The following is a 10444-nucleotide window of genomic DNA, read 5'->3' on the forward strand; positions in this document are numbered from 1 at the left end:
ATATGAATTGAATCATTGTAAAAATGAATCGTTAAACTCCTAATTAATAGAAAATATGACAATTATTATGAAAATTGAACTACCCTGTAATTTCATATCATGTTGGACAGCAGCTTCATAATGTTCTGATGGATTGCCTAGCTTTAAACAAACCAAAACATTTTTTAGTTTCATAAAAACATTGTGCATTGTAGGATTAAATCATTTACCTTTTTAACACATTGTACAGTTTTTTTATCTGTTCTGATAAAGATTACCTCATATTTATATAACACGAATCGCCACAAAATTTAATAGTTACAAAAATGTTCTAAAATATGTCATTTTGTTCCTTCCTCTTGCTAGTCTCTGTGCAGCAACATCCCTACATTTCAGATGCAAACAGCGTGTTTATTCTGGGGAAATGAGGGTCATAGGGTCAGGTGGAATCCATAGCCTCTCATCTGCAGCTACAAACCTTTTCCTGCCCTTGTTTGGATGAGATGCACACTAACTAAAGTATCTCTGAAGGACAAAAGAATAAAAAAAAGGGAACATATTTTATCCAAGGCTGTGCTCTCATTGAAGAGATGATAAATATTTGGAGGCTAATAGAAAGAAGGATATCAAAACACTCCTGCCATGAAAAAAGAGGAAGGTATTTGTAAGAGTGAACAGGCCTTAAAAAACATGACTGCAGAATACAATTGCAGCTGATTAAAAGTGTGAAAATGTATGAAATTCTTAAATTCTTACATATCTTTGGTTCGGTGTACATTTGTTAGAATAAGAATAACCTGGATGAACGTCCTTGGAAAAAAAAGTTGATTTAAAGTTTGTCAGTTTATAGATCTACCAGTGGGCTTGGAAACACAAAAGCTATGAACGCTGTTGGGCATTAAATTAGCTCCTGGCATGGCGTTAAAAAAATTGATCTGGATAAACTGCTTGTTACGACAGTAGCACTACCAACCAGTAAATCACAGACACTGTTAAATGGTAAGCACCACTGGAAGGAGCAAGAGTAATTGCGGTGAGTTGAACTGTATAGATTAAGGGGAAATTCCCATCCCATCGTCCAAGCTGAAAGATAACAGCATTCTTTGTCATGTAGGTAATAACTCGAGCTTCATGTAAGTACATGCAACATTTTTAAGGACAGATTTAATGCATTCAGGTGTTTGTTGAAAAGTGACAGACGTAAACCTCAATCTAAAGCAGGATGGAAAGTCTTGCAGAGTTTGCCACAGCACGCTCTTGTTCTTGTCATGTGGAAAACAGACCTGCAAGCAATTTTGGCACAGCTAAAGGCTGCAACTATTAGCAGTTCATTGAAGTAAGTATTTTAGTGTCCATTAAGAAAGGCAAATCCTCTATCTTAAAGGTTTATGCTCAGGCCTCCGAGACAAAATAACAGCTCTCAGTTTATATGAGGTCATAAAAACTGTAATGATACTTGGGAAATTGGTTTCTGTGGAGGGGGCAATAGTGGGAAAAGACAGGGAGGGAACAGGCCAGTAGGAGGTAAAAAAAAGGGGGGCAAAAACATGGGATGTGGCTGCAAAAATATTGGCAAAAAAGTAAAATAATAAAATAAAGAAAGAGAAAAATGTGATTAAGTGAAGGGAAAAGTTGTAATCTATTTGTGCAAATGAGACAAGTAAAGCTAGAGAATGTAGGAGTAGAGGGCACATTGTAAAATTAAACCTCAGTTCAGCTGTCCTTCATTAAAACGAGGCCTGCAGTGCAAAGCGGTTAGTCATAGACTCACAGGAGCAGTGTAAACTCAGTCCACTCTCCATTAGAGAACAGCTGGGGATACATGACAGCTTGACACTCACACACTGTAAACTCTGTCTGACCTTCATTAAACAGCTAAGTGCAGTCTTGTACTAATGATTTAAATGGATGACCAAATCACCGCCATGTCAGTCTGTCAGGAACCTTCACAAACAGGGAAGACCTCTCAAAATTCACTGCTAGCAGGTAAACGGGTAGGCTTCAACACAGTCAGTTACTGTGTAAATACTGAGTTCATCATCATTGGACTGGCTTTAGGTTGTCATTTTAGGACTAGGTGTGTGCATTGGCCAGAGTCTGGCATTACGATACATATCCTGAAACATGTCTCACGATATGATACGTATCGCGATATACTCCAAAAGAAAGTACCTGAATCATTCTCACTAGAAAAGTTTGCTTGCATCAAATTCCGCTGAACTAGAATATAGCTGTGAAGTTCAGCAGAAGTTTCACAGGCTTTACAGGCAGCATTTTGACGAGGGCTCCATGTATAATCCTGCACTGCTTCACTTGTTCTTCCCTGAGCCTGCTACACACCATCGTAAATGACACTTCAGAAATCAGAAAATATGTGGATTGGTCCAGTAACCTGACCCACTCCAATGAAAACTGTGTTTTTCATATATTTCCTTACGTGGTAAAAAACTCAATTGTGATGCAGTAACTGAAATGGGCGGGTCAAAGTCTCCCTGCTTTGCTCCATTCTGATACATCCACTTGAAGAAAAATAGATCCATAAACATCTTTGTTTTCCTCATGTGAGCTGGCAATCTGGCTCAAAACTGTGTGGCTAGATAGCTTCAATATTAATCACAACTTTTGTTGTACCATCACTGTTAGGTTGTGAGAAGCTGTAAGCTAGTGGGAGAGTGTGTAAACAAAGGGATGATGAGAAGTCGGTGGGGGCTACTTCCACACCAATAGACCCGCCCACATCTAACAATTTCTAATGAACTACTGCCGCTCTGCTCTCCAATAAAAACACAAGGGTTGTTTAAATGCAGAGTAAACCTCTAAAAACACAAATCAAGAGTGCACTAATCGTTTGTGCATTGTCTACTGTATCTAATTCTTATTTTTAATTCTGTAAAATCTGGGAATGAAATACAATAGAGTAAATCGGAATGTCCTGAGAAGCTGGCTGGGAGTTTCTATTCATTTACCAGAACAGCAACTGCCAACGCTGCATGTGAAATCAGTTTCCCCAAATCATTAACAGCAGCCCAAAGGCTTCAGGTGGATCTCTGGAGATTTCTATGGAGCTACTGTTGATCATAAACTCAAAGAACTAGAGGGAAAAAAATAAAGCATTCATTGCAAATACTGATCCTCCACAACTGTTAACATAGCCTGATACTTGCCATCTCAGAAAGAAGAGTGTGAGGATGAGATAGGATTAAAAAAAGACTTAGTTTGAAGCCACAAACATGTAAGCCACATGGAGATGATATACATGTCAAAGTATGCAACAAACCATTTTTCAATTTCTGTTCAGGAAACAAAATAACCAGCAACGTTGTAAAGAAGCTTCTGAGGTAAAAGAAGAAAGCATTGAGTCTCTGATAAGAGTCCAGGAAAGCTTTAGTTACCAGTTTCTTACCTCAAGGCAGCTCAGAGAAGGAGTGAAATGTTCTACAAAGACTCCACAAAAAGGCTATGCAAACAGGACATAAAAGAGCAGAGATCTACAGGAGAAAGCTGAAGGAAAAACTAGCAGAAAAATATAGTTCATGTGTATTTAAGTTCTTCAAGGACAAGGTGGATGGGGATTGAAGAAGCTGAAAGAGTCTGTAAGCTTTTCTGTCACATCTTCATCGTCTCATTTCGGACCTCAGTCATTTATCTAGCTCCAGATTCAGATGTGCATGCAGCTAAAGCCTGAACAATATTAGATTTTTATGTCTAAATTTTGTCTTCATTTTATGATTAATCAAATGGCAAAGCAGTTTACGAAATTAAAGTCTTTAGTAAACAATAGCTAAACAAAATCAAGACGAGGCTATAGTCAATAAATACACCAGGACAAAAGACTATAATAATTTTGTCAGTTGTGGATATTGTGTCAGGTCAGGATGGTGAAGATGGCGTTGTCATTCACAGATATGCCTGATTCAAATGAATCAGGTGAACCAGAATCAGATGAATTAGATTTTTATGTCTTTAATAGATTTAATAAAACCAATCACATTTTTTTAAAAGTTATAGACTGGGACACTAAAGAACATCAATAGATTGTACATAGAGATTTATTTAAATCACTGGTAAACACCAGAATTTGTCTTGTGATAAAACATGATTTTAGTGAAAATACTGAATAGAAGCAATGCATATTTTATGAAAGATAATTATAGTAAAAAATCAAATGTGTAACAAAGGCCACAACTCTTACAAAAAATAATGTTGTTTTCTGAAATTCTAAAAGTTCTATTTTTATATTTTTGCTTTAGATTCTGACTAACATTGAAATGTGAAGTGCTGTTTAGTCACGAGACTTGCATATATTTCTGGATAATCTCTGACTTATCCCACAGAATTCTGAACAGAAAAACAAAGCCTTAAGTTGGATGTCGAAATTGACCTGAGTTAACTCCACCCACCTCAACATTATTTCACAAAATGAGCAATAGGATGGGACAAAGGACAGTGAGAGTTTTGAGTCCACCCAAATACCAATCAATTATAGGGACTCAAATAACATAGACCAAAGTTTAAGTAAATTGTACATATTGAAGCTCGGACTAGTTTAGTGATTCTAAAAAACTTGTAAATTGATAAAGTTTGACTTATCTATCAAGTTGTAATCTCTGCAAAGGCTGCTTATTGCAGATATAAGAGGGAAACATGAAATAATGCAATAAAACTTCCTATCAAATCCTTTGACCAATCATCTACCTCTTGGTTTCTCAAAGAATTCTGGGTAGTGTAGCATACCCACTTTACCTGCCCTTCTTGTTTTTCTTAATTAGCCTTATAATCCAGTGCGCCTTAAGGCCTAAGAAATACAATACCGGTTTTAAAAAAAAATGAAGTGTCTGTAGCAACAAGAAATTAAGTTTTTATCAATTTTCTTAAATGGAGCTAGGTTTGTCACTTTGTGCTGCACACTAGTTGACACTTGACAGTGGAACTGACAAAGCTTAAAATATATTAAACAAAAAAATACTAGGAAAATCGGATGCACTTGATAAAGCTTTTTCTATTGTTTTTCTGGATTTATTTTTCTTACAGACCAAGAAGAGACAAAACCAGATCTCTTTGAAAAGAATCAAAACCCCTGTTTCCAATGAGCAGTATGGTCCGGTCCAGTTCGATACAATATTTTGAGCATTTCCATTGTAAAATGGACCCAGTAAACAGTACCAAACTGTACCTCTTGAGAGCTCCCATCAATTGTAGGTTCATAGAAATATAGAACAGAATCAAACGGTTGGGGTGGAGTCGCTGTAGCCACCCGTTGATTGTCAGAAAGTCATGACGACATTAGAAAGCACCACTATAGCGCTAAGCTAGCGATTCTGCTTTCCTCTTTACAGTCGTATTCTTCTCAGCCGCCCTCAATCTTCTTTCAAACAACATTAAATTCCTGATATACACGATGTACAAAAAGTAAAGCAAGAAAAAGTCGAGCTGCTGGATGACCTCCATTGTCGTTGCTTTTCTAGTCAATGCAGTACAATAACACAATGACAAGCTAGCGGTCTACACCACACATGCACCAATCAAAACAAACCGCTCAGTGGAAGCTGAGCAGAAACCGTCCCCAGAATTAACTGGACCGAAACGTACCGGACTGGACGGCTCAGTGGAAACGAGGCTAAAATGTCCTGTAGCAGCATTAAAAAAACAAAACATGAATTAAAAATCAACTATGCTTGGATTCTCACTGGTCTGAGATACTTTGTGTCTTATCTTAAACATGAGGAAATCCTGAGGACTGAATGAAGGTGTTCATCAGTAGGTTGACCCCTGTGTGAAGATTTGTTTATCTTCATCAAAGAGGTAAGAACGTACTGGCTTTGGACAGGCAGTTGATACACAAACACATTAGCAGTGCATTCTGGGATTTGAAGTGATCGAGGGGTCCACCTAGGATAGCTTTATTAGGGATCGGATACTATTATGTGGGCCAACTTAATCATAACAAGGGCTATATCCATCACAAAGGCCTTATAATATACATAGGGAAAACAATCTTCTGCATATGTAGACCATATCCCCAAATATCGCACAATTTTAAAATCCAGTTCAGTCTGTTAGCATTTGGTTGAATGAATACATTTTCTGAGTAAAAGCTGTCATCAGACCTGCCTCACTTCTAAACAAACACAACCCTGTGAGGAGCTGTGTCTCAAGTACAAACTCAAAAACGTAAGCTTGCATTCAACCACCAAGAAAACAATGATTCATTAATGTCTCACTGCTCACTGGCACTCGCACACGCTGACACTTGTTAGCGCGTGCACATGTGTGAGTTGAAATACCTTTAACTGCCTCGTCCACTACTTCCACCACTCGATCAATCTGTTGGACCTGAAATGCAGAGGCACACGGGAAAAGCTTATTGATGCTGCAGACCAAGTCCACACAATCAAACACAAGCTATTGACCATCTGCAAAGACACACACACTGATCCAAGTTTATACAAGCTAAGCACATAAATAAATGCAAAGGGAATACACAAGAAGTAAAATGGCAAACAAACGCTAAATAGAGTCATCACATTAAGCTTTCTTTAGTAAAGATGAGGGGCTTCCTAAAGCCTACAAAGAGTTTTAACACTAGGGCTGTAACGTGTGTTCGAATGCTCGGATATTCGCTTTTTTTTACTGAAAATTCAAGAACGAATATTTTTGACGTTTGAGATCACTGATGCACGATCTTCATAAGTATTGTAGCGTATAGTAAAAATACAATTCAGGCAATGTAATTATCACTCTAAACTCACAGAATAATGTTGGATTTTAAGCTTATAAACCAAACAAACTGCATGCAACACTGTCACGGGAGGTAAATAAATCTTCAAAGTAAGGTGTCGGTGAAGTTCCTCATTTTCAAAATAAAGTTATTGAGTGTTTTTCATCTATGAAAAAAATAAGACTGAAGTTCAGTTAATATAAATAAGTTGTAAAAACACAATTTGCTTTAAATATAGTCAAAAATGGAATACAAAATTGAATGAATTTGAATTTAAGAGTATTTATTTAAGAAAATCAATAATTTGAAATCATGTGATTTTCTGCTAGTATGGTGGAGAAGCTGAACTGCAATGCATCTGCAAAATTTTCTTCTGAAGTGTGAAAGTTTTTTTTGGCATTTCAATAAAACTTTAAACATAGTCATTTGATAAAGCATGTCAGTTAGAAACACCGTTATCAGTCTAGATCAGGGATGCTCATTCCTGATCCTCGAGATCTACCACCTTGCCTGTTTTCCAGGTCTCATGATTACCTGGATCAGATGTGCCTCAGAATTTGGAGACACCTGACTGAGTGGTATAGACAGTGTAGAATGGCATTGTACATGTTAACCACAAGGAAAAAAAATAAGGGAGGTTGGAAAACTAAACAAGGTTGTTTTTTAAGGAATAAACAAGAAAGACGCACAAAGAAAAAAGAAATGAACATAAACATGTTGGGTAAAGAAATACAGCTCTACTCCAGCTTTTGTCATGTCGTTTTTTTTAACTCTCCTGGGTTGATGCTTTAACTCCTGTAGCTCCATTACCCGTAACGGTGAGACCGCTTTACAAGCCCGCTCACATGGATGCACAAAGCGCTTTGCAGGCTTCAGCTGCACATATGTCAAACACTGAAATAAAACCTTTTTTCTTCTGTGAAATAGTCTGGATCCATCAGAACTGCACGCAGGAACACATTTTGAACTCTTTTCAAACCAGCTTTCGTTTTTGTTATATTTAATTGTAAAAACGCACAATATGATGAAAAAAGTCATATTTTTAGAGAATTATAAACTTTAAATAGTAAGAGAAGAAAGGAGGAAAATATTTTTTAAAGGAAAAATCTTCTTTTTCTCATCAAATAAATATTTTTTGTTGCTTTGTATTCATTTCTTAAAAGACATCTAAATATCTGAGCTAGATCTTCAGATTAATCCATAAATACAGAGCAAACTAAAACTATGGGTGTAAAAATATGCACATGTCAAACAGAAATGCCCAATTCCATGCTTATAAAAGAACATAGATGTTTGTATGTTATAGCTTGTGCACTGCCTCACATTACTTAGGCCAAACTGTGTGTTTGTGTGCGTCACGGTGTTGTGTGATGTGTGTCAGATACAGGATGTGACAAGTCCAGTTCAAAGAGGAGGAATGGTGCAGGCTTGCGTGACTGCCTGTGTACCTTACACAAAGCAAACTGTGATCCATTTCAGTGCGGCTTTGAGCAGGAAAATGGAAACCAAACCAACACACAAAGCTGCCGCACAAAGACCAATTAAAGAATAGATGCAGAATGGAAAAGCTTTTTCCGAGTAAATCCCTCACCTAGCCGTTACTGCAATCACTATATACAAATTCTCAAGTAGTCATTTGCATCTCATTTGCATAAACCACCAACTGCCACAGCCATTATGTAGTTGATTGAAACTCCAGAGGGAATACAAGAGGCATTTCCACATTCCCACAGACTTGTGTGTATTTTTTTCCCTCCTTTTTGTGATTGTGTGCTCAGGCACGCACAGACACATCCACATTCATGCTTGTGCGGTGATGGTCTCTTTAACGAGGGAGGGGTTCCTTTCAAAGGCACTGCTCGGACCAGCATGCCAGACTCCATCAGTTTAATTAGATTAATATAAAATAAGCTTTTGGGAGCTCAAGAAAAGTTAGCAAGGCAGGTGACCTTAAAATCTAACGCTACAAACATTTTAGTGGTTTTTATATTACCTGACCTTGCTATTGGCGGTTCAGGGGCAGAGATGTCTGCGCTGTGTGATAGGATTATATATGTATACGTTTGTCTGACTTTGTATTTAGCCTGCATTACATATGACTGCATGAAAGATTCTCATTTTTCCCTCACTTACGTCTTTTTCTTTTATTTACTTTGTATGTCCTTGATTAGCCTAATATGCTAAACTTCCTGATGTGAAAGACTTTAGCTCATTTGTAGTTTTCCCTCACTATTATATTAACTCAGAATTATGTTTTTTTCATAGCTGCCTCTACAGTTAACACAATAAAAGATTTTTCAAATCTTTTTTTATGAAAATATTCCTAAATGGACAAAAAAACTGTAGGAACAAAAAAAAATGTGTCTGAAAGACACTGTAGCTGTTAATTAATGTGTAACTACAAATCGAAATTCATTTGTTTGAGAAAAACAATCTTGCCACTAATGCTTCTCAAGCAGATTTCTATTATTGTTCTGGTCTACAACAAATCCCTGTCCCTGTAGTTCCTCGGTAAGTAAATAAAAACATTTCTGAACAGATGTAAGGTCTTGGTTTAAGCTATAGCCCAGTTTTACATCAGCTTGTTACCAAAGAAAAACAGAATTTACCCCGATGATGCTGAGGCCTTTGAGGTAATCCATTCGTGGCTGAGCTTGGGGAACACATCCAGCAACAACCACTTTTTTGTCCTGTTCTTGAGCTTTCCTGCAGAAAAAAATATACAAAGAAAAAAAATGAAGCCCTAAACAAAATCAAACAAAAACCAGTTGAGAAGTTCATGTGATATACGCATCAGATTTTTTTTTAATAAATTTACTTTTAGATTCACAAGACAGATTTAGGTTGAAACATAAGAATAGATTTAGTTTAGTTTAAACATAATGATTTTATCAATTTTGATTGATACTTAAATACAAATAGAAATACTGATCATAAAACTTATTTGACCTATTTTCAAAATCCTTGTATTTTTGAGAGAGATAATTGCTTATATGAGTTTTCTTTGTTGTTTGTTAAGTAAACTTTAACTTATTGGTGTATTTTTTAGGGTGTCAGTTGCTTTTTGAATTATTTGGCCGAGGGTGCAACTTGTATGAGATTTAAAAAAAAAAAAAATAGGCCCATGTGTTTGTTATTTTTCCACTAACAACACATGACAGAGGATGAAGAATTCAATGGATTTAGTCATTTAAAGTAATACAAAGAGTTCAGTTGACTTGATCGCATGTTCTTTGTGCTACGATTATCTGAATAATTGTTTGCATGTTGAGCTAATTTTCTCCAATGTTTCAAGAAACTAAATACAGTTATAGTAGTATTTACTCTTTTATAGTTATCTATTCTGTAAATAAGATTTTCCTTTCAGGATGAAATTGAAAGGAGTGCGAGTTCGGTTTCCCCCTTCTGGTCACTGGTGGGAGCTGTCGCCACAATACTGAACACACTACATCTCCCAGCAACCCCAGCGCACACTTCCTTGATGCCGTCCAGCTGACTCTCATTTGCCAATCACACAAAGGACACCTAAGCACTGCACAGAGCCTCACTCAGTGCGAAGTATTGTTTCTGCCACTCTACCTGAATTACTGAGCGTTTCCATCTGGACCTGATCTTTTTTATTTGGCCCTGCTTTATCTCTGATAGCCTGTCACCTGCCCCGACCCTCGCCTGGACTCTGACTGCTCTAGTTTATTTTTTGATGATCCCATCCACGTGTCTGACCCTGATTTAGTGTTGTGGATTTTT

General features: G+C 37.0%; 1 protein-coding gene across 2 annotated transcripts in view; it reads right to left on the reverse strand.

Annotated features, from left to right (window-relative positions):
- The window catches only part of cdkal1 (CDK5 regulatory subunit associated protein 1-like 1), a 251564-nt gene that overhangs the window by 176038 nt on the left and 65082 nt on the right, over positions 1-10444 (reverse strand). For both annotated transcript variants that reach the window (XM_024268289.2, XM_036215988.1), the window contains exons 5-6: positions 9307-9403; positions 6264-6312 (exon numbers count right to left, since the gene is read on the reverse strand). In XM_024268289.2, the coding sequence (XP_024124057.1) occupies positions 6264-6312; positions 9307-9403 (146 nt within the window). The remainder of the gene's footprint in view (positions 1-6263; positions 6313-9306; positions 9404-10444) is intronic.

This window comes from Oryzias melastigma, linkage group LG16 (genome assembly GCF_002922805.2).
Source record: "Oryzias melastigma strain HK-1 linkage group LG16, ASM292280v2, whole genome shotgun sequence".
Classification (NCBI taxonomy): domain Eukaryota; kingdom Metazoa; phylum Chordata; class Actinopteri; order Beloniformes; family Adrianichthyidae; genus Oryzias; species Oryzias melastigma.